The sequence below is a fragment of the Anser brachyrhynchus genome, assembly GCF_964034855.1.
Source record: "Anser brachyrhynchus genome assembly, chromosome: 2".
Lineage (NCBI taxonomy): Eukaryota > Metazoa > Chordata > Aves > Anseriformes > Anatidae > Anser > Anser brachyrhynchus.
The window spans coordinates 19,105,045-19,130,148 of NC_137695.1; the positions used below are offsets into that span (position 1 = coordinate 19,105,045).

At 40.4% G+C, this 25,104-nt stretch overlaps 1 protein-coding gene across 15 annotated transcripts in view; it reads right to left on the bottom strand.

The window, feature by feature from the left end:
- The window catches only part of KIAA1217, a 244,545-nt gene that overhangs the window by 84,984 nt on the left and 134,457 nt on the right, over positions 1–25,104 (bottom strand). For all 15 annotated transcript variants that reach the window (XR_013947744.1, XM_080583238.1, XM_080583240.1 and 12 more), the window contains one exon: positions 13,515–13,710. Coding sequence is in view for 14 of the 15 variants with exons in the window: in XM_080583238.1 (XP_080439364.1) it covers positions 13,515–13,710 (196 nt within the window). In the remaining variant the exon portion in view is untranslated. The remainder of the gene's footprint in view (positions 1–13,514; positions 13,711–25,104) is intronic.

The following is a 25,104-nucleotide window of genomic DNA, read 5'->3' on the forward strand; positions in this document are numbered from 1 at the left end:
GTTTTATTTCGAAGATCAAGGAAAATTTTCCTAAGAATTCTATTTTTGATGCCAATATTTCATGAGTTATTAAACTTTTTTATTATTATTATTATTATTATTCCATTTTAATTTGAGGCATTATTCATTTATGTTCTTCTAAGGTAAAAATGTTTCTTTAGTGCTCATTCAAATATTCTCTGCTGTGAAACACCTTTTAGAATTCAGAAACTAACTATATTTGATTTTTTTAAGTACACATTTTTAATGATTGCATTTGGTTCACTGTTCCAAGATGTGCATAAACATTCATTTTTGATGATAGCTTTCAGTTCTTAGGCAGAACACAAGGAACCTTCAATATTTTGTTACTGGAAATTTTCTTGGATTAAATAGCAAAAAAACATTTTTTGGCCAAAAATACACACTTTTCATAGCAGCTTTGCAGGTGTGTGTTGACTCTCTTTTCTGCTTAGTTTAAAAGTTAGTGCAGAATGCAGAAAACACTGCTTTTGCATCTCAGGACAATAAATGGATTCTGAATATTGAGCTACTGAAACCATTAACACAAAAGAAATGTTAGAACTGAAAATCTTTCTCATTCATGAGTCTGAATTATTCCAGAACAGTCTTGACTCTGCTTGTCCTCGAATAGTCCCACAAAATATTGATCCAAAACAAGATTGCAGTCATCGTTAGGTCTTTGATTTTCAAAGCAAATGTGCATGTTATCCAAAAAGATCATGCCTTAAAACAGAGCTTTAACATACAAATCAGAGAAATGTTTTGACCACAAGATTACTGTAGGGGTAAAAGACACTGTCAAAGGCTCTTTCCTTACTCTCCCTTAAGTCAGAAGCCCTTTAAAAAAACTACTGCCTTTCCTCTTGAGGTGTCTGATACATTTCATGATACAGCAATGCTTTAGGGCATTTCCTATTTGACAAAACTAACTGCTCACTCCTAAAAATCCTGTTTCAGCATGACAGGATATAAACACTTCCAAATTAATTCATTATTTTAAGTCATACACTTTAGTTTTCTCACACACATTGATAGGCTGAAACTCTGAACTCTGGCAATACCCACATGGCCAACTTCACGGAAGCTGCTAGAGCTCTGAGGTGTGTTTTACCTTCAGCTAAAAAGTTACTCCCTTGGAATTAAAGTAAGAAGAAATAGAATATAGCTCAGGTACAGGTTTTGTTTGGGCACAAGCATTTATGCCAGCAAAGCTGCTGGAAAGAAAGCTAAACAAAAGAGATGTTAATGTCCCCATGTACCCTGAAGTTCCTCTTGCACTTATGCTTCTGTCACAACAGATTTACCTGAAACACGAAGATTGTGCTGAGTTTTAAACACAAAACAAACTGGACTGTTACATGTCCTGCTAGTCTACGAAGTCAAGAAACACCAGGGTGCATGAGAAATACACTGTGCAACAGCCCACAGTCCAAGTCAGCCAACACCGTGGCTACCACCCCTAGGTGCTCCTAGATGCTGCCAAGCCTGGGCTTTTCTACAGCTACAATCAAACTGCAGTGTTAGGCTTTCCCTTTCTTTATGCCGGTATAATGCTTTCAGAAACACCTCTGGAAATTCTGATTGTTCTTTATCCTACGGACAATGAATGGGCCGTGGCATTAAACACAGGCTATAGTAGAATACATTTGCATGTAAGCCAGGCCTTAGAAACTTAAACCTCTTTACAAATTGCTTCACAAAATTCCTGTCAACAGCAAAGTATGTTTTATAGTAGGGGAAATTAAACACCCAAGAGGTGAAAGGACATGTTCAAAGAAAGGCTTACAAGCACATAATCCAGATCTTCTGATGATCACGCAACACACCACATGATCGCCCCTTCCTTCCTTGCATACAGAGGTCTTTCAAAAACAAACTGCTTTCTGCTCCTCCCGTTAGGAAGGGTCAGTAACAGAAGGCCTTGCAAAACAGTCTTTCCCCTCAGGGCTGATCTATATGCAAAGCAGCACGGTGTCATGAAAGACGTGCTGTTAACCTGATTTACATAGGCAGAGCCACATGCCCAAGCTGAACCCACCAGGGCCTGGAGCATCCACCCTGAGCCTGTAGTTGCGCTAGCACTGGTTTGGGACTGCCCATGCTGTGGCTGTGGCTCATGTAGACACACCAGGCCCATGGCAAGGCGCTCGGCTCAGATGCAGCTGCCAGTGCAACACCAAAGGCTGTAGAACCCAATTATTTACTGAGAACATGTCTACACAGTATAACGGTGAACCATAACTGAACTCATGGGGTCCAGCATGTCTATAGAGCTGCACCGTACCCTTACCAGCAAGCACAGGACTCCTTAGTTGCAGGTGGCAAAGGCTTACTCCTCATGGCAAAAGCTAATGCTGTGTAGGCAGCATGACACCACCCTGCTCATGTCTCTCAGCACCTCCTTCTACTATATGGTGCTGACCTAATCCTGACTAAACACCATGCTATCATGGTTTTATTGCTAGTGATGACCTCAGTGCTGGGCAGCTGAAAGCTAGTTCAGAGATGCTTAGAAGAGCTTTAATCATAACTAGCTTTTATTCACAGAACAGGAATTATCCCTACAAAACTGGTTATTTAGCAGAAAAATGTGAAGCACTCAACAGTGAAGAAAAGTTAAATATCTGATAAATCAAGAATAAGTTAACAAATATGATTAAGTTATCTTCTGGGAGCTTTACAAATATCAGTTAATTCTCTCACACAACAAATTTTAAATGGAAAAACACTGGTATGCTGATAATCAAGGAAAGAAAACCAAAGCAGAGGAGTTACATAACCTTTCAGTGTTAGAAAAGAAAATACAGTCAAAGCTTACATTGTAGTCCATGCATTTCTTTGCTGTGAAGCCACAGGAAACTTTTTGTGCAGGTAAGACATCTTGCAAATTTCTGTATTGAAAATCTTATTGACATCTAGTAACACCTTAACCCATGGGCTCCCGTCTGAAGAGAAGTATTAATGTATTTGGCTGGTGTTTGATGCTTGGGTGGTGGAGCATTGAAACCTTCCCACAGAACCAGGAATCAGAGGCATGAACAAGGCACTGCTGTTCTCTTCTGACCCAGCCACTCTATGTACATTCTGGAAATTTTCTGTCCAATTTGAAAGTTTCAAATAATAAGTAAAGATGCTTGGACTAAAGCAATCAAAGGCATTGGCAGCTCTGGAATTTCTTTAAATCAAAGCTGCAAAGCTAGGTATAACTAAAACGGGGGAAAATATGTATAGGAGGCCTCTAGAGCTTGTTGGGTGAGTAATGCTACCAAAATAGTACATTAGGAATTAGTACAGAATATATAAGGAATGGAAAATTAGATAAATTAGCAAAGAAAGCTGTGTCTTAAGGAGAAGAAATATAGAGCACATAGTAAGGAAATACAGTAAGAATTGCCAGAAATCAAGCTGAGTTATGTTTTGGAAAGTAAATTAAATAACATAGTGTTGAGTTATTGGATTTACTTTACTCGTTACCTAACTATCAATTAGCCGTATCTTTTTGAGATGATGGACAGTCTTTGTCTTTACACGCTGGTTGAGCTTGATCTTCCACCATATGGCCATTGAGTCACTGGCTCTGTCTGCACCTTCCCTCATGCTGAAGTCAGCAACAATGCCAAGAGCAGATGTGAGAAAATGAACCCATATTAGTTCTTGTTGAGTCCTGTATCAATTCTAAAATCTAAGGATAACTTTTAAAATCTTGATAACTGTTTTTGTTGGAACATTTTAGGATGATCCAGAGGGGATCGCAATACAGACTGCCAAGCATTTCCTCAAAAATCAATTTAACATTTTTTTTTTTTTTACTAAAATGGCAAGATCCTTCCAATTTTTCTTCGATTTTCCCTTGACACAATTATAATATATAGGACTGAGAGTGGCACAGCCCCATATTGTTCTTCCCTCACACTATCAGATAAACAGAGATAACTCATAGCTGTTGTCCTTATCAAAAAATTCTGCAAAAGTTATGCAGATAAAACTTTATTACACTAACACCTCTAGCAGTGTGGAAGAAACTCCTCAATATGCAGTTCTTTCTTTCCACACCCACAATACTTGTCTCTCTTATTTCACCACACACATTTTCAACTAGTCTGAGGTCATTGCCATGATCCTTGTAGTATTTCTAGCCCGAAGCTCTCGTACTAGTTTCCATTAGCTACTCCCTGCTGATAATCTGTCCTCCACATTCATAAAGCGTCTATAAATATTCTTAGCTGTCTTCAAGTACTAAGAGAATCAAGAAGTAGATCTTTTCATGAAATAAAATAGTTATTTAATATAATTGTATTCCAGAACAGCCTGAAGACTTTTGCTCAAGGTATTAAGTTATTTGATAACAATTTTAATAAAAACAGGAACTGCTGAATTTAATCCAGTACTTCTTACTGCTATTTCATCCTTGTCTGCTATTTACTGTAAAGTGCTGTAATTCTGCATTATATTTATTACCCAGTGAAAAAGACATATGGAAAATTTAGCAGTTACATATAATTTCAACCAAACAATTATGAGAAATAATGATTTTTATGTGTCACTCAAATGCTAGCACTTTACTACAAATGAATACATTTAGCTGGCTTAGAAGAAAAAGGAACAAACCACCAAAAAAAAAGAGACAATGGACGACTTTCTTTACCAAGAGAAAACTTGCATTTGTTCTATTTGATTGCAGGGGGGAAAAAAAAAAAGTGAAATCAACCTCTTGGCAAAGGCAGTACCGTATACCTATGTCAGCAAGCCTATCAAGCACAGTTACTTTTATCATCTTGAGAGTTTGGGGGAACATTTCGGTTTAGCCTAGTTCCCCAGGTAGAAAACAATGTTCTGGCAGGATGACTTTTGGATAGTAATTGCATCTATATCCTTGTTCTTGCCAGAATAGCTCCACTGACCAGCAAGATGACTTTTTCATATCCCTAACTGACAAAATGATGCCAGTAAACTTGGAAGAACAGAGAAAGTCTATGATACTTAATGACAAAATATTAAAAAAATGACAAGTGAATAACTCAGTGAAATAAACTAGAAAGTCCATGTGTCCCAGAGCTATTTTTCAGAGGGCCCATAGGCTCTGCCATGCAGGATTGACTCCAGTTCACACTCACCAAACAATTTAGTGTATTAAAATCAGAGAACTACACACGAACAGCTATAGGACTTTCCTATGCAGGCTCTAGCAGCCGTGCCCACCAGAAGCTGAGCCCCCAATCTCTGAAGAAGCCAGTAAGCCCTGGCCAGCCGGCTCCCAGCCAGAGACAGTAAGCTGGTTAGTACAGCTTCAGAGGATGTGTCTGCCAAAGACTACACAGACACGCTAAGCATTTATGGACCATGTAAGCAAGTATCTTACACAGGGACACTTTTGCTTGAAACTTTTAAAAAGGCCATAGCAAAAAACAAAAAAAACCAAACAAACAAAAAAAACCCATCAAGCTTCTTGTAATACACATACTTCCTCTTGAATAAACACAAAAAAGAGAGCAAGGTCCTACCCAGTTGTATTTCCTTCCTATGTAAATCAGCTGTATCAAACATACATTATTTGAGTGGTGACTTTTGTTTATAAACCCTGCTTTTTAGCACTAAACTATGTAGAAGTGATATGTTCAAGGGCAGAATCTGACCACGTTATTACTCTGTATTCATAGGCCATATATGATTTGGTAGTTTGGTAGTTTTGCCACACCTACCAAATTCTCTATGTTTACTATAGGAATTACCTTCAATACTTCTGAAGTTACTTCATTTCTAAAGAGTTCTCTACTGTCAGTAACAAGTTTAGGGGTTGAGCAACCAGCACGTGAAAGCAGAGTTGGTTCCAGTATCACACCAGATGAGTGAGTCATTAAGGCCTTAAGTCATTAGGGCCTACATTTAAACAGGATCATGGAATTGTGAACTTACTTAGCATGGTTAAGGAGAACATTGCCAAAAGGCCATTTGCTGGGCTCACTCCACTTTGTCATTATCTCTTTCATACTAGTGGAGCCAAAACTGGAGATAATAACCATGTGCAACCTTACAAATGCTGACAAGAAGGGGACAATCACTTCCCTTGACCTGATGGCTGATTTTGTTCATGTAGCCAGCTATGCAGTTTTCACTGCTGCAGGGACGCACTGCTAACCTATAGTCACATTGCTGTTAGACCTTAAGTCCTCTTTGGAAAGCTGCTCCCAAGGCAATTTGTCCCCTGACTATGCTGTTGCACAAAGACTCTGCATTTTCCTTTGTTGAGCATCACAAGGTTCCTGCCAGCCCATTCCTTGAGCTCACTGGGGTTCCAGTGAGGGGCAGGTTGACTCTCCAGTATACTAAAAGCGTGGTGGTTGACTCTCTAGTACACTAAAAGCCTGGTGTCAACTCTAACCCTAATGTTGGTTCATTCCATCCCAAGAGCCAGGTTGCTGATGTTAAAAAGTACTAGCCCCAGAGTCCACCCCCGAGGAAAACCACTCAAAACCAGCTGCCAGTTGGACTAGGAAGTGTTAAGACCCATCCACCTTGAAGGCCAGCCATCTCTCCCCAGTGTGGCTACAAGGATCCTACAAGAAGTGTGTGAAAGGCTTTCTTAAAGCCAAGGTAATCATCATCCACTGCTCTCCCCTTATCCCCAACACCAGTATATTCATCACAGAAGGTAATTGGGTAAAAGCACTGGTACCATCTTCTGTGAAACAGTTGAGTAGTTAAAAATTTATCCAGAAGTGCTTCCAGCTTGAGAGTTCTCCAGACTATTGACCCTAATATCCTAAGAGAGTACCCTAATCAGCAGACTATTAACAAGCCTCTGGTGCAGCAATTATCCTCTTATCCTGTTTAACTCAGGCTACCCTATAGCCAAAAATGCAAAAGAGGGAGAGAGAATGAGAAATAAACAAACTAAGAGACAGCCTTACATGACAGGATAGAGATGACAGGATTTCCCTTTGAGAACAGAAACCTGAATTCAGGCCCAGCTCCATGCAGTAACTGTGCATTAGCATCACTACCTAAATATATAAACAGTAGTGGGAGCAGTGACTAAATCCTAGAGTTCCTCATTCAGGGACTTGCTGTCAGCGCTGTCAGTGATTCCTAAACACACTCTGCAGAGGGAGAGGCACTACACTTGTCCGACTGGCCAAATTCTTGAACTTCTCACAATACATGGAATTGCAATACACTTCTTGCTTGTAGGACTGCATGTCCTTGTGTAAATGGATTAGAGTTAGACTTGTGAATTTTACCTAACATGAAACTTCGATCAAATTTGTCCAAGTGATAGCTATATGCCAGATATGACCCATACCTTTCATTGAAAAGGTGATTTGGCCTGTACAGGCTACTGCAGCTGCCAAATCCCTCTTCCAGAAGACACCAAATGCTGAAAGCCCAAATTGCTGCTGATGATTTTGAATAAGAAGCAGTAATATAGCAGAATGAAAACCTTGCACCTCCCGTTCAGGCATGATTTGGCGTAAAGAGGGAATATACTTTATCAATACGGATCCTAATTACCTCTCATTTTATCTTTACCACTTTTCATTTGGGTTTATTTACATTGCAAGGTCCTTCAACAGGGCCATTTTCTCACTATGTGTATTACCCAACACAGGTAGGTCACATTTTTAGTTGGGGTCCTTCAGTATCACTGCAGTGCAAATAAAAAATAAAGATTGCATTCAGAAAACATTTAACAGACATAGTAGTGACAGACGCAGACTTGCATAGCTAATGGTTTTACTTAGCACATTGCATGTCTTCTATTACAGAATCACTGCAATGAGTCCATTGGATCCATGCTGATACACCATGTTACAACAGGGTCAAACCCAGCTTCAGTGTGACTCAGCATCTAAAGCACACTGTTTGTCACCTTTTTAGTGGCAGACAGAATGTGCTTCTGTTGAGACAGTATGTACTAAATAATATCTTTCTTCTTGGAAATATACTTTTTTCAGGTACGCACAAGATACTCTTTTATAGAAGGAAGAATGTGGTAAGTAATAAATGTGAGTGCACAAGTGCATGCCTGGGAAGGCCCACATTTCTCTCTTCCATATATCTGTCTTTCACAAATCATGTAGGGACAATAAATGAAACAGAAAAAAACTCTCAGCACTATGATATGTTGGTACAATTGTTTACCTTCCTTTGGTCTCTTGCGGCAAAACATTTCAGATAAGAAGTGATTTTTATTTTCTTTCCAAGCCCAAAAACTTCATCTACAATTTGAAGAAATGTGAAGGAAGATGAAGTCTAAAAAAGTTGCATAGGAACACTACTGTTACCTTAGAATATTTTAAGGTAACAGTAGTAGGATCTGTGTTTCAGTTCCATAACTGGAACTAGTTGTTTCAGGCTGTTTTTCCTATAGACCTGCCAGCCCACTTTAATGTATCTGACCATGACAGAAAATATTTACATGACCTTTTTGCATGTTGGCTGCTTTGCATACACTGTAAAAAGACAAGATAGGGAAAATTTCTTTAAGATGACTGAATACATTAAAGCTATACTCAGCTTTAACTTGAAATACAGTTCCCATGGAGTTCCTCTCCCATGAATTAAGCTGAAGATACTGCTGACTTCATTAGGCTTGAGTCATGCCCTAAGGAATCCAAGAGGGCAGTTCCGCTGCTAATAAATCACAGACTTCTCTTATAAATCTGTACTGATTTAACACACCTGTTTTAGTTTCCAGCTCAAAAATAGTAAATAGTAATTAATTACCACCAACATCATATATGTCTACCTTTACAGTTTATATTTTTCTTTGTAAGTTTTACAGTACATTCCACATACACTTATGAAATTATTTCTACCATCAGGTGGCAGCAACCAAGCTATTGCCCCTCTCTCTGCAACAATTCTCCTGTGTGTAAAATGGTAATCTCTGAATTTCTTTTTAATGGGCTTTGAGAAACACCTGCAAGAACTGCTGCAAAAGATCAAGGTGTTAATATTATAATCAGTAACAGCATTTCCATGGAAGGTAGCAGCAAACTAATCAATCAGACATTAAAATCTGTGCCTGCTAAAATGTGGGACCAAGAGGGCTAACAAATAATATTCAAAATATTCCATGACTGTTTAAGACCTTCCTCATGCTAATCCTTAAGCAGTTGTGCAATTTCTGTACAGCAGTAATCCCTCCAAAGGCAAATAAAATGCAAATGTTGGCAGGATCACACATTTCTGCAGAGGCCTTTTCAAGCCGCCCGATTTTAGGTACAGGCTTGCCAGTGAGGAGCCCACTCATCCTCTGCTCCTCATCCATCTGGCCTGCAGCAGGCAGACCTCCCACAAGAGGTGCCTGCAGCCCACAAGTCATGAAGCTCCGTCCTCCTCCCTGAGTTCTCAAACCCAAATCCTTGTGGTTTTTGGAATCCCTGCTAATAGCATATTCTCCCTTAATCCAGCCGTGCACTCTATGTTACACAATACATATTTCTCAAAGGGCCCAATCCTGTGGCAGCTGGAGGTTGGTAATCACACCCTGACCTTTGGGGCTACAACTGATCTTGTCAACCACTCGATCACCGCAGTGGATGCCAGCACCCACTCTTACAAAGGATCAGGACCATGTTTTGTAAAAATATGCCACATGAGAGAGACTATAAGTAAAAATATTTGCCAGCCCTCATTTCACTGGGGAGGTAGCAGAGCACACGCTCGCTGCTGGCATAACCTCGCCGGGTGCTTGTCAGGTTCTGCTTCCTTCAGGCAAATTGCAAGTGAAGTCTGTTGAAAGGTTTTGAGCACTGTCCAGGTTTCAGCTGATTCTTGCTCCGACAGTTTTGCTAGATAATTTTTTTCCCACAGTTATCACGCTGGAAAAAATCCCAGCTTTCAAATAGATGTTTTAAAATACATTTAATTTTCTCTTGCACAGTGAATTAATTTATTTTAATATCTCGCTTTGTCTCCAGGCTGCAGATTGATGAACAAAGTGATGATTTCTGATGGACCTCTTAGCCAAGAAAGATCTTCCTTTCAAAAACTGAGGCTGAAATTTTATACGGACCCAGAACTGGAATACTGTTTTCTGTGTCAATTCCACGTGGCATGCGACAGCCTCCCATGTCAGAGTACTGTGTCCTATTAGGTCAGTCCTGACTGACAAAAACACGATGCTAAGGTAGCCAAAATGCATTGCCGCTATTCCTTCCCTAGCTCCATGTTAATTCAGACCACAGTTTAAAAACAGACTCCTATGTAGTTAGTAAAATAGGAAGCTATGGAAGAATTACAATTTCAAAGAGAATAAGATCAGTTTTTTAAAATAACAGCATTGAGATATTAAGTGCAAAATTAATAAAAATTCACGTAATTTGGTCATTTTCCTCAATGAAATATGTTGGCTGAGGAACAAAACATAATTTGTATTTAAATTAGATTAAAATAAAAAAAATAGAGTTGGAGAGGGAAGTGATTATACATAGCTTGTTTATAATCATGTGAACAGAATTATTTTCTCAGTGCTTTTAAAATTCAAGTTATAAACAGTTTCCTGTTTTTTAAAAATAAACTCTGCTCTTGTACTTCTGGAAGTAAAAACAATCCTAACAGGGTCACACTCTGCAAAGAATCTCAACTGTAACATTTCAGAACATTGCTCATAGTAGTGTTAGCACATGCTGGCAGAAAAGGCTGAAAAAGACACTGTAAAAGAAACACAGAACAATAATCTAAAATTGAACTATTCGAGAATCATTTTTAGATTATCTTTTAAAACAAATTGCTTGCTATCAATAGCTCCTGGAACAACTTGGAAATGACAGATTGTGGGCTGGTAACAGTGTGTTACCTCCTATTTGGCTAGTGTGATGATCCCTTAAGCCACACACGTAGCTGTGACCCCTCTTGCAACACAAGGGGTGGGGGGGAAGTCTTATTTTGCTCCAGTTTCAAAATCTAAAAACTCTCCACTCAAATGTTTCGTATTACGTTCTTTCGCATACTTTTTTTTTCTTTCTTTCTTTTATTATTATTTTTTTTTTCTGTCTGCATTTTGCCTGCTTGTGCTGGGATAAGCCAGAGTCTTTTCTCTAGTGTAGGAGAGGCAGGCTGAGATGGGATGCCTTTCATGGTCTGAAATCATGGCCGTTAAATAAACCTGTACACCTTCATGTGACAGTCCTCTGTTAGGACCTGGACAACACAATTCAGTATATGCAATAGATGTTAAGAATGGACTACTTGACAGTGAGCTTCTGCAGCTCAGGTCCTCTCATCCTAGCAAAAAGATACTGTCCAACCAGAATAAATTCAGGGAAGGTTAGCAATGATTATCAAATGTACGGGACGGTTTCCAGGTGAGGAACACATGATTAGAGCAGCACTTCCCAGCCCAGAGAAGAGATGACCTGAGGGAAATGAGAGAGGCCTACAAAATCAGAGATGGCCTGAGGGAGCAGATAGGGATCTAATGTTTGCTGTCACTTCCAGCACAAGGACAAGGATGCATGACATGAGCTTAAAGCAGATAAGCAAATACAAAACAAAGCAAAAGAAAAGCAATTGTTGGGCAGTAAACCAACAAAACTTACTGCCAAAGTCATGGCTGCACTGTTGTGGATGCAAAAAATTTACGTGGGTTCAAAGGGAGACTGAACAAATACCTGGAGGAGACATCTCTTGAGGGTTATTATATAGACAGAAATCACAACCAGGGAATCCCTAAGCTGAAGATAGCGTAAGGCTGGGAGAGTAGTCAAGGGAAGGAGCGTACCTACACATACTTATCCCTCTTCTTACTTTGCCTTGACTAGCTGCCTATGGTCCTCACTGGGGACAAAATACAGGGCCGGGTGGACTCTTGGTCTAACCCAGTATGTCCCTTCTTATGTTCCTATCACCTTATTCATAGTGAGGAGCACGTAAGCATACCGTCTTTTCAGAAGACTGGTGTCAGATGTACATACTGACGATAAAAACCTTTTTTCCACTTCAGCATCTGGGGGAGAAAACACTCAAAAAAGCACTTGTGCACAGCAGGCCACCCCCTTTGATGTCAGTGAAAAGCTCTCCAAAAGCTGTTTATCAATTCTTGGCTTGCATCTGAAACAGAATTTCAGAGCTGAGGTATTCTGCGTGGTCTGAGGATGGACATACGTGCATGCACCGGGTCCCGGTGCCGATGAAATGATGCTAACTGCCTGCTGAAACCCACGTGGCGAGGCCGGACTGTGAGTCGCACAGAGACCTGCCAAGTCTCAATCCACATCACCGTGAGATACAGGTTTTCCAAAAATCCTTAGCATGAAACGTGGCCTGCTGGGGACTCCCTGGCCAGCAGTGACATACAGGCAGCAATGAATCCTCTGCATGTATATTAGACGTGTGCTGCAAGCTTGCTCTTATAAACACCTCTTAACTAAAAAGTATTGTGCAGGTTGGACAAAATGGTGGTCCAATGGGCTTTGGGAGGGCACCAGTGCCACCCTCTGAGCTGAAATGGGCAGAGCCCAGCCCCTCTCCACACCCCGCTGCTCTGCCCTCCGCCCTGACATCCCGCCCTGGTTTCTGCTCATTTGTTGTGTTCGTCGTGACACTCTTGACAGAAACTGTCTTAGCCTGTTGAGGAATAAGTAAAGCACCATGATAAGCTTACACACACAGTGTGATTTACAGCCCAGGCTTTGGTTTATGTCACTCTCTCTGTCGGAAGAGTCTCCAGGAAAGCAGCATTTCAGTTTATTGCCTCTGAGAAGAAACATGCCTTCCTCAGCAATCTGCACGCAAGTTACGTTACGCTGCCTCCTCACCGTGGCTTAACTGCCCTCTGGTGTCTTCCCTTAAAAAAACAGCCTGTACTTGCTCCATCCATCAGCTAGACCAGTCACAACAACCACCGTTAGCAGAGGAGCTCCAGCTCACAACTGGGCTCTGTTCACCCTCAGATACAGGAGTAACAAAGGAGGCATCCGAGCGGCAGCAGCAGAGCTGCACACCTGTATTTCTTTATCACTCATGTCCCCACAGAGGTGGAAGAGCACAGCCCTGAAGAAAAGGGCATTTCTATCAGCCTATCCATTCAAATCCTCTCGTACAAATACCAAATCTTTTCTTTAAGAACTGGATCTGTCAGGCAATGATATCTCTAGGTTGCTTCCAACTAGGTCTAGCTTTGAAGAAACGATGAAGTGACAAAGCCCGTATCTCCTGTCGGAAAACGAGGGCGCAGACCTGTACTGAGTTCGCTGCCACATAGCATGCAGGCTTGGTAAAAAGCATTTGCAATACTGGTTTCAACTGTCAGCATTTCATGTCGGGGTCCATATCTTTCTCCTTGTTTATCTCATTCCCAGCACACCTTTAGATACTATGAAAATAATTTCATCATTCCCCTAGGTTAGCCAGTACCCCATACTAAGCTAATTTCCCAAAAGTACCTTAACATTAAAAATAACATGCTACCTTTTTTAAACCTCAAACTATTTAAAAACGATTTTGAATGCACAAAGGGAAAGCACGGGCTCAGACGAGAGAGGAGAAGGACTGAAGCAGGGTCTTACCCAGTGATCTCTCCTTGGTTTGGTTTGCTGACCGCACGACAGGAAGGCTCGCTCGTGTGCGGCTGCCCCGCGAAAAGGGAGTCGGAGAATCACCCTCAGACATGGCCTCTAAGGAGTCGGCAGACGCTTCAGATAGATGCTCTGTCTGGTCACCCAAATTGGGCTGTGGGCTCTGCGACGGCTTTGGGCTTCTTGTCTGCAAAACAGAGCATTGCATTATTGGTCAACTGGACCTAGAATATTTGGGGAAAATAACAACAACAACAACCAATCAGCCAAACAAAAAACAAAGAGAAGGAGGAAGAATTCCAAACTTCTTCAAATACTGGTATGCTGAAGGTCACTTCTGTGTAGATTATTTAAGAAAATGGTGCCCTTGGGTATTCTGTTTTGGTTTTTATTGTTGTACATCCACGTTGCAAATTTTATTGCTAACAAGGCCCTCAGGACAAGATGTGCTGAAGAGACGTATGGTAATGCCATTCCTTGCTGCTCAGATAACTCCTACAGCGTAGACATGTCTACACAAACACGCGTGCACTTACTGAACATGTAAGATCAGAAAGGTTTTCATTGTGCTTTCTTAAATTTGCATTTAAACCCTCAGTGTATGGAAGTACGAAGAGGACACTAGTAGCACAGTAGCATGTCAATGTCATTTAAACCATTTGCAGTTAAAGTTATAACAGAGAAAAACTTAAAACACTACTCTTATGTTGATAAGTCTACTGAGAAAAACACCCCACAAAGAAATTTTTTGATGCAGTCATAAACTATTAATCTCAATATATTCTGCTGTGATGTCTGTGTAAGGTAGAGGTCATGCAGCAAGGCCAAATTAGCCATCCAACATTTCTACTCAAATTCGTAAATAATTATTTTGGTTTTAGTTGCATCAGCAAAAATCAGAAATGTCTTCATTAACTGACCAAATTAACTACGATTTTTACTGGGCAATCACATCACTAAACCGCTAAACATGGTATCCAAAAAAGCAGAGTCTCTCATAGGAGAGAGAGGGTTTCTTCTGGGCACTTCTACTGACTCTTTATTACTGTAAGACATGTGTAATAAAAACACATTGAATAGGAGATACAACGTCCTGAACAATTTTTGCTGACTATAAGTGATATTGTAAGTGCCTTCTACAAGGAGGGGTTGCATGAAGAAATATACTTAGCAATGTTTGCTCTGTTCAGTGAAACTCCCTCCACCAGGGTTAATATTACTCTATAAGAATAATTTTCCAGTCTCTCAAGCAAACTCTCTATCACTACAAACTAGAACAGACATTGTACAAGCAGAAATTCAAAGCAAAGCATGCTCACTCTGTCCAAAAGTAGTATGCAAATACGAACTTTATAAAGGCCTATAATCAGTACCAGGCACAAGATGTCATAAAATGCCTATGCTTTTCTTTTCCCTATCATTTAAGGTCAGATGTTAGTACATTAAACATCCCCTGTATTAAAATCAACTTCAACTCTAGATTTGAAGATGCTGGCAAGATCCAGAAATGTTTTTGCCTCTTTCAGAAAAGCCAAGATGACATATCTTGCTGACATCTGGTTCCTTCAGTGTTTTTTTTAAGTGAGATGAGGTGAGCTTGTTTCAGCAATAGCATGGATTACCTAATATTCCCTGTGTGACTTTGAATGTATGAAGAACTTTAACTTTTATTAGATTTTCATTAGCTGGCTATAGAAGCTTGTTGTTGCCAAGTTGTCCAGTTGCTCACAAACTATAATAAATTAGAAATACCTCAAGAGAAAGCTAAATCCTCCAGAACTTTTCACTTCTCAAATGTTAATAATAAAATATTAGGTATTATCCAATGTCCCGCAGTGAAGTTATTCAAGAGCACTGAATTTTCGCAGGAGTTAAAGCTAACAACATTTGTTCTCAGTAAACTAAAGTATGCTTTGAAGTGCCTCTTCCATGGTCAGCACTAGTCTGCAGGTTGTAAATACAGGGCCTTGTGCCTGAAAGCTTACAGAGGTGACAAGTGACTTGCAAACACAGAGAAAGAATGTGATTACTCAGTATTTCTTCATTCAGCTTTCCAAAATGGCTTGGGAACCATCACTGCTGAAATATTTCATTTACACAGGCATACCACAGGAGTACAAACAAGTCAGGTCATTACAGCTTCCTCACTCCTTGTACTACTAATAACTTATCTGTGTGTATCCATTAATAGGAAGCTACAAGGCATATCAGAATTCTCACTTTATAGAAAGCCCTAACTAAAAAATAAAACCGGATGCAAAGAAAAACAACAAAATCAATCTGCAAGAGATCATTAATTTTAGAATTTAGTTGGGAAGGGGATTATTTTGGTTTCTTTAAGAAAAAATATTCTCAGAATATGAATCAAGCATATTTTGCTTTGCTTTTGTTTATTTTTCTCTTTGAGTTGAATCCCCTGATGCCATCTGAGACATGCAGTTGCATACTGCATGTAGTTTATCCACCCATATGAACAGGTGCATATTTAAGCAGTAAGGGGATACTCCGTTACCACAAGCAACTAGACACAATCTCAGCTGTGCAGTTGACCACTGTGTCCTGCCAATGCACAGGTGGAGACAACCTCAGCAATGTTATGTTTCTTTGGTTGTCCCTGGAGCAGTTCTTTAGGACCTAACATATGGCATCTCACCTCCCTGGACTGAAAAAAAAACCCACACCTTTCAGCAGTCCTCATTCCACAGCCCCAAAACTGCAACACCACGAGGCAAAACAGAGCCTACCAAAGCAAGGCAGAGGCACATCATAGATTCTGCTCAGACATGAAGCTCAGACCTCCTCTTAATATGGTATAAATCCACATTATTTCCATGTTTGAAAATGGAGTTGCATAAAGGTAAAACCAATGCAAGCTATTATTGCGATCTACCTGTATACAAATACCTGTTGTGAAAGGTTACAAGCTATTTCTCATGCTCAGCTCATGTAACCATTGTATTTCAGGTGTAATTCTGAATTTTAAACAGATTAAAAAAATCCTCAAAAAATAACAACAGGGGCTATTCAAATAACATGGATATGAGTATGTATTTGATAAGAAATCAAATTTATTCTTGGCAGCGAGCACTAGGCTTAATGCTACTTAATAAGCAAGCACATTCCTAGTCAGCATTTCTTAACCAGCCCATGAAGTGGGGAGAGGACAAGCAACATTTATGGAGCCATAAACTGCAAGGACTTGTAAAGATAGCTGCAGAGAAAGAGGGGCAGAAACATTCAGCATTACCCAGACCTTGTAGGGGGGTGCAATTCACCGCGTTGACTCCAAAATCGAATAAATAAGACAGATGACCAAGAAGTACTTAATAAATTATACCTTATCTATTTTCCCATATGTTTAAATATGTTCACAAACATATTTAAAAAAATATTCAAAAACTTAGTATTTCAGAAGTGTCCCTTTGGTCATTTTTGGGGAACTCGTGTGCAGTATAAGCAGTTACAAAATAAACATTCACCATATAGCCCATGTTTCAGGGAACATCAGAACCCAGGCAGAGTCACAGTGTGGACAGCTGCCCCTGGAGCAGGGTGAGACCATAACTGCGTGTTGCATAGACCCAGTAAAAGCAATGAACTGGACATTACTATGCTGGGATGGCTGCCTTTTTAATAAGCCTGCTAGCAAAAAACATAATACTCAACAGAGAAGAAAGGTCAAGATGCTCACAAAGAGGTAGAACCACCCAAAACCAAGACATCTGTAAACAGACACTGCACACATGCATGCAAAACCAAGGAAACGCCAGCACTTTCCTAGCCACACCTCTGGGATACATGCCCCAAACCAGAAGCAGGCTCAGAAGCAGGCAGCAGGGCTCTTTTTCCCTGTGCCAATACAGCTTAGGCTACAATTTCCTCAGTCAGCAATGGTCTTCTCCCCACAGCTATATGTTAGGAGGCATCCCTCTGAATGTTTTTTTTGTGCAATGAGCCTGATTTTTCAGCCAGCTGAGTAGAGCTTAACCTACTTGAGGACTTCTCTGATAAAAAGATCTTGTCTGTTCTAACACTGGGTAGGAAACTCAGCAAAAAGGAAAGGCCAAAATAAGATGGAAATTCTGGTGAAATCTTATATATAATTACAGATTGCTCTGCAATTACTATTTTATTAAACTTTCGTAGTATGCAAGGATATACATCTCTGTAACCTTTTCAGAGTATATATTTGAGTATAACACATGGAGGTAGCAGTTACGGAAGATCCAGTATTTTCTAACTGCTCTTGGGATTTGATCAAGAATTAAAACCACGGTTAATCATGCCTCACGACTGACGTCTACCTGCTACAGCTTGTCCAAAGTATGTACTTCTCGTGTCTGCTGTAGTTTTACTGACTTCGAAAAAGATTCAAAAAAAGTCCAGGGCTCTCTAAATGCAGTAAAATTTCAAATAACGAGCAGTGAAACCAGAAGGTGCCTGACTAAGGAAAAGCGCTGGCCATACAGCCAGCAGTCACACCAGAGACATCCCTCTTTGAGAGCCCCGCAAGCTGCTGCTTGTGCTCCCCTTCTCCCATTTGCCTCCATGAATCCCCTCATCCTTTGGTCTACCCAGTGCTATTGCTCTGCTCTTCATAACATCGTATGTTCATTTTACAGTTATTCACCATGTTAATCTATATATACAAATTGTTTTCACTCATTACCTTTTCAAAAATCTCTCCTGTAAATTTGCTTAATGCATTTCCAGAGACAACAACAACAAAAAAAAAAAAGGTAGGTTATGTCCCCTAAACCTGAAGAAGGATTTAATTTCATCTCTTGATCAAGAGATGAAATATATTTCCTGTCTTCAGGAACTTCCAGGAACTTTATCTTGACAGAAAGTTATCTCTTTAGGAGAAGAATATTATCACACACATCTTCAGAGTTGCCAGCACTCCTGGCAGTGTGCAAATGGTAAACAAAGACATCAAAAAATAGTACAGCCCTAGTAAAATACCTCTTTTTTAAGCATGTGCTCTAAAGAACACACTGAACATAGGCAAAACAAAACAAACATTTAAGTGTCTTCTTGACATTTCAAAAAAAAAAAAAGAAGAAGAAAAATTAAAAGAAAAATGGAAACCTGTTTTTCTGGACTTAGAGATAAACTATTTCTCCTGTGACTTGTGCCAGAGATGACTACTGGATGTGTGACAGACTGCAAATGTGTATTTAGACAGGCTGCATTTAACGTATGATGAGTTTATTAACTCTGAATTATTGTCACAGCACATGTGCTCTTATTACCATAACAATAATATTTCTTCATCCCATTTGTGTCAGATCCGAATTGTGGTTGTCTTAAGGAAGAGCCTGCTTCTCCCAAAGATACGGAGTCTTTGGGTCCTATATGATAACCACTACAAGGTTTTAACTTGACTGGATATGCTATTAGGGACGTACCGTTGTTGGAGAGAAAACGGGTACTGTCCACATGTTCTTACACACCTACATAAAGTTTGTTTTGCCTCTATGCAGTGAATGCATTTGGATACTCCCTCTAACACACACATACAGGCACACAAAGGCAACGGGCTGAGCCTCCTGTAAAAGATTTTCACTTGTGAAAAGAGAAATATCTTTGGTCTGGGAGAACTGGGGTGGGGACGTGATTCAGCAGCTGAATGCAACATAAAACCGTCTTTCATGACAAGCTCCCTTTTCTCCATGCATTATTTCACAATTATGAGATGGAAAATCCTATGGCATGTTCCTTTTGGACTCCTTCAGCTGGAAACGGTACCATGCTGAGACAGCGGCCCTGCTCTCAAGGGCTGAAGAGTGCAGGAGGGCAACTGCCCCTCAGCACCATGAATATGCTGTGGGTGTTATTTACACTATTCCTGACACCTGACCAAGTGCTAGTGGGTGTCTCTGGCTGTAAGTTACGTATTCCAAACACAAAATGTAAAAGAAAGCACAGGAGAAGATAACTCAGCCTGTGGCACCGGGGGTCACAGGAAGGTGCTGCACCAAATCCTGGTGGCATTCAGTCTCAGCAAGGTGGCATCCCGGCAAGGCGGCTAACGAGAGGTGCCACACCGAGTGGTGGTTTTACTCCTTTCTGTGAATTTATCTGAAGGCAAAACTCTGCTTGTAGCAGGATCTTTATCACCACTCCCTGTATTCACTGATGCTGATCACCGTTTCTTTCACCTGGCAGATAAAAACCACATCTAATTATGTGTCAGGATCTATCAGCCGTATTTTTAGGCTGGAATGATATCCAAATCATCCGAAAAATCTGCACGTTTTCCCAGGAGCCTTGCTAGCTCCCGTTGGTGGCCAGCTGCGTGCTCCCTGCTGTGGCAAGCCGCCAAAACCCATTTCTTTTAATCCCGAGGCCGGTGAATCAGCGAGCAGGGCGTCCACAGGCTGCCGACTCCTGCGCTCCCCGCTCAGCACCGTGGCTCACGCTTCGGAAGGGTGATCCTCCAAGTTAGCAGGGGAATTTTTCATGCAACCCTGGTACAAAGGACTAACACGGAGCAACATTTTCAATTTTTGGTTCCTAACTGTAAGCACCCAGATGCATTGAAGCCTGTTTTTCTGGAAAGCGGCGTGTTTGCAGTAAAGATATTCATTAGGCGCAATAAAAGCTGTAGGTGCTCAGCACTTACACTGCCAGACCTCTTATTCAGATGTTTAATTGGAGGAACTTGCATTTGAAAATGTTGCCCTCAGGAACTCAGCAGCCCGTCTAAGAGCAGCTTAATTGGTCCAGACAAGTCCAGACTGAAATATGCAACATGCTGTGGCATCTCTTTTGAATACACGAAATATAAAACACAAAACAAAAAAAACCCAAGTCATCCTTGCTGAAGCACAGAAATATTTCTCAGTATGTTTCTACCCGAATCCCGGGACTTTTTCTTTTTACAAATGCCAGTCTGAGGTTTTAGGGTGGAAATTAAAGTAAAATGACAGACAGAACAAATAGTCACCCACTGGTAATAAGCAAAAATCACACTGAATGAAAGAAATCTTTCATTTTAAAATAAAGTCATATGTCTCTCTGCTTTATTCTAATTTGATATGAAGTATTTATTTGTATGTGATAGCTAGATGTAAAAAGTGACTGATCACCTCACCATTTTTCTCTGCAGAGCCTTCCATGGCCCCATCAATTTTGCTTACAGCAAAATCTGTTCTTTCCCAGTCTCTCTCATATTCTTGCACCATCGCCTCAGTTTATTATTACTTTGTTTAAGTAAGTTATCTGTAAATTTCAGCCTGGACACCAACATTTGTCTTAATTAAAATCTTATGGCAGCTTCAGTTGGAAGCTGTTTCTCTTTTCCCTCCTAAAAACCCTACTGTGAAGCATTCATGGGACAGAATGACCCCTTGTTCCATCCAGGAGGTGGCTGCATTTCATCAGCAGTGGGTGAGGTAACTCCTACCTACACAACCCCCAGAACTGTCATGAGAACGCTCAAGATGAAAAGGGATGATTTAAACAAAAACTGTCATTATGCTGATTAAAGGGGAAAGATCCTTACGTGCTTAAAACCACATGCAAAAAGGAGAGAAAGAAAAAAAAAAAAAAAGAATAAATACCAGATGCCTAGATGTACCTAGGGGATGGTGTGTTCTGATTCAACAAAATGATTATCTACCCATCCCTTTTCTCCCACACATGTGCCTAGGGAAAACAGGAGGAGGGTCTGTTTTCGTGGTGTCTGTTTCCCAAAGCAAAGGAACACGGTGCAGGCTCCAGCTCAAAGCTGTCCTGGAAAAACCTGTTTTTTCTGTGTTCGTAAAAGTGAAAAAGGAGTTCTTCATTAACATGCTATTTCAGAAATAACGAAAAAAAAAAAAAAAAAAAGACCTCACCGCTGAGGCTGGTGAGTAGGAGGGATGGGTCTGCTTGTCCCGAGGAGGGGAAGGAGGGATGCTGTGCAAGAGCTGAGCTTCTCATCCTTCTTGCTGACTTGTCACCATGCCCTTGTGCTCCTTCTTCCCTCCCTCCAGGCCATCTCCTCAGCACACGAGGGAGAAGCCTCACTGCTCCTCACACCTCTGCCTCTCCCACTCTTCCCTGTGGTCAGCATTTTTGTTGGTTCATTTCCATTTTCTAAGTCAAAACAAACCCAGTGGGGAAGTGACAAATCAGGTGCAAATAAGCTGCTGCACACAGTGCATGCTCGGAGGCCTCCTTCCTTATTTGCAGCACGTGTTACCCTGGCACTTGTGCGGTTGTTCTTTTGACTGCAGAAAAAAACACGCAGTAGCACATACGTGTCTAAAAGGTGTGTGCATATTCACTACACCAATGGAAAAAAAAAACATTACTGCAGCAGACATCCACGTAACAAGTCATACAGGAATGGAAGAGGAGCTCAATAGACCAAGAGATGAGATACAGGCAACTTGAGAGGTGCACACGCTATCTGAACAACAACTCTGAAGAGTTGGGGCCTCATGTCAGCCCCCCTTACATTGAGATGCAAGGTGCAGCAAAAGGGAAACACTTCCAAATCTGCATGACAGCAGGGGATGATGTCAGGAAAGGAAAGCGCTGCCCCAAGATGCAGAGGCACATGTGAAACATTAACATCTTCTCAATGGAGGCTCTTTTAAATGTTAATTTATATTTTAGCTGGGCCCACTATACTGCTCTCCGGCCATTATCCCATTTGGATCTGCAGCAAGTGTATTCCTTCAACTTAAATTCCCACAAAAAGATCAATTTGCAAGTTGGAAACCAAGCTTTTTTGCACATCAAATACGGAAATATTTGCCCCTGCATCCACAGATCTGTCCTTAACTTTGCAGAAAGACTTTTATCCCTCAACTCTGTTCCAAATGTGTAATAAATACATAAATGAAGTTAGAATTGGGACAGCTGGTAGCGATCACTTATTTATCTATGACCTCCCACCAAATGCTGGTGGATTTCAAAACATCTATCTAGGACAAGAGTGTGGGCTTCATGTCTATCATGCTATTAAAGGAAAAATCAGAATTAAAAAATCATCAAAGGATGCATCACACTCCCATATGCAATTAATCTATACAAATGACACCACCTTCAGAGGGAAAAAGCATGCAGATCTTTATTTATTTGAGAACACTAGTTGTGATGCAAACCACACACAGTTAAAAGGTAACAAACTCAACCCACAGCAGAGTGCAGAAAAAAGAAAGTACAGTACTAACTCTCTGAGAGGATTCAATTTTCATCAAGTACCTTTGAATGTCAAGTTCTGAATGAAGGGAGACCAACATGCACTGCAAAACCTGTGGATCAAAGAGAGAAAAGAAGGGGAGGGGGAGAGATAATTGTTAACAGGAAAGGAAAAAGGAGAACAATAGAATTAAAAGAGAATAACCTCTACATATTGAAGGTATGCTGAGAGAGAAGAGAAGAGAAGAGAAGAGAAGAGAAGAGAAGAGAAGAGAAGAGAAGAGAAGAGAAGAGAAGAGAAGAGAAGAGAAGAGAAGAGAAGAGAAGAGAAGAGAAGAGAAGAGAAGAGAAGAGAAGAGAAGAGAAGAGAAGAGAAGAGAAGAGAAGAGAAGAGAAGAGAAGAGAAGAGAAGAGAAGAGAAGAGAAGAGAAGAGAGCACTGAAAAATAGTAAAGGAAAGGCATATGTGCTAGGGAACAACATGTTCTATCAATAGTTAATATGCAATATTCTCAGAAACTTTGCTGGACTCAGTTCAGAAATGCTACCTGTGGTGGTATGTCAAAGAAATGGGAAATGTTCCTCTGGTAAAAGAGAATGGGAGAGAGTTTAGCCACACAGATTCAAATGTATATCTAGCAACCATATCTGACAAGAAGTGGCAAAATATGCATTCTTCCAAAGCAATGATACAACTCTTGGCTGGAGTTAGCAACAGTCATTGCAACACTGTGTTGGTTTCTTACTTACTACAAAGACATGGAATCCTTTAATCAGAACTTAGAAATATTACATTATTCTTGATGAAACCAATTTTCAAAAGAGTAAAAGATAAACTGTGGTATGATTAAAAAGTATTCTCCAGTCATGTCTTTTTACTATTCCACATCTGATCTTAAAGAATATACACTGTGAAAATGTGCTAAAATGGGTTTAAAGGCCAAAAAAAACAAACAAATATCTTTTCCCCAGCACATGAATGAGATGCGAGTTGGAGGAAAAATTGCCCACTGATGTTTGAGTCCTTATAGGCAGACGTCTTATATTCTCCTTAGTCTACATTTGCCCCATGGGCTGGAGGTGGGGGTAGAAGAGATTTTGCACAGTGCCCTAAACAACCTTCTCTGAGCACTGGATTCCTCTCCCAGCGAGCGCCAGGCTCCCACGACAACTGCTCCTGCCCCGATCAGAACGTGCAACTATTCGCACCGGGCAAAGGAGCACAACTGCTTTGATAACAAGGACGTTATTGTTAAGGAATCTTACTTAGCAAGTAATTATAATGCCAACATCATAATTAAGAGACTAATTCAAAGAATCTTTTGAATTTTACAAACCTAGGGAATACGGGCATAGGAGAGTTGATTCTTGGGATGAGATAAGCAACATACAAGTATACTCAGATTTTTCATGACTTTGTCTATTGGATATTTTGGAAGGGCAGTACTGTTTTATTTAAAGTGAACAATAGATCATTTTTTTCCCCATGAGAAATGTATCATTTAGAATTGTTCAAGTAAAATGTGATTTTTACAAATAAGCCATTTATGCAAACAGTACAAATTAAATGTAGCCTTCCGGCAACAACTGGATGGATTCCAATTCCAAACCACACAGACAAAACAGTCTGTTGCTAATGTTTGAGTAATACTGAAACTGTATTACATTTTTTTCTTTCTTTTATAATGTCACCACCCCACAAACCTAAAAGTTCTGTCTGACCTTTAATTAAACTACTCCGATTTAAAAAAAAAAAAAAAAAAAAAAAAAAAAGCTATGGATTTTCTAAGGACAAAATCCATCTCAATGCCAAACACGTGAGACATCCAAATGACAAAAATTCTGGTGCATGTCTGCTGGAGATTTGGTCTGCATCACATCTCAAGACCACACTTTGGAAGGGACATTACTCTGCCGAATGGCAGAATCAAAAGTGTTCATCTGTTGCCTTTCCTAAAGCTATTGCGTAAAACCAATTTGAGCTACTCAATTTCCTTAAACCCTTTCACCCTAGTGGGGAATTACAATTGCATCCTCTTTCTCTGGACTTTCCTACTCCCAAAGGAAGTGTAACATCCATTCCAACCTAAGGGAGGTAAGGAAATGAGGATGCTTGACAAAGTCAGCAACCCCCCCCCCCCGCCCCTAATTCAGGGAAAATGCTGCTCTCCCCCCTCCTTTATCATAACAATGTGTTATTTTAATTCTAAAGCAAATAGTTGGATGAGGATTCATAGTTAGAATATATAAAACTGGTCCACCTAGATCCAGAAGTCCCTCCCTCCTCTTACCAGAGTTGTTCTGAGATCTGCTCTGTGTGATGCAGGATTGAGTCAGCAATCTCTGAATAAATAGAGACTGGCAGAAAAAAAAAAAAAAAATGAACCACACACAAACACAGAGTGACAACAGTAGTGCAGCAGAAGGATCCACTGACCTCCTGC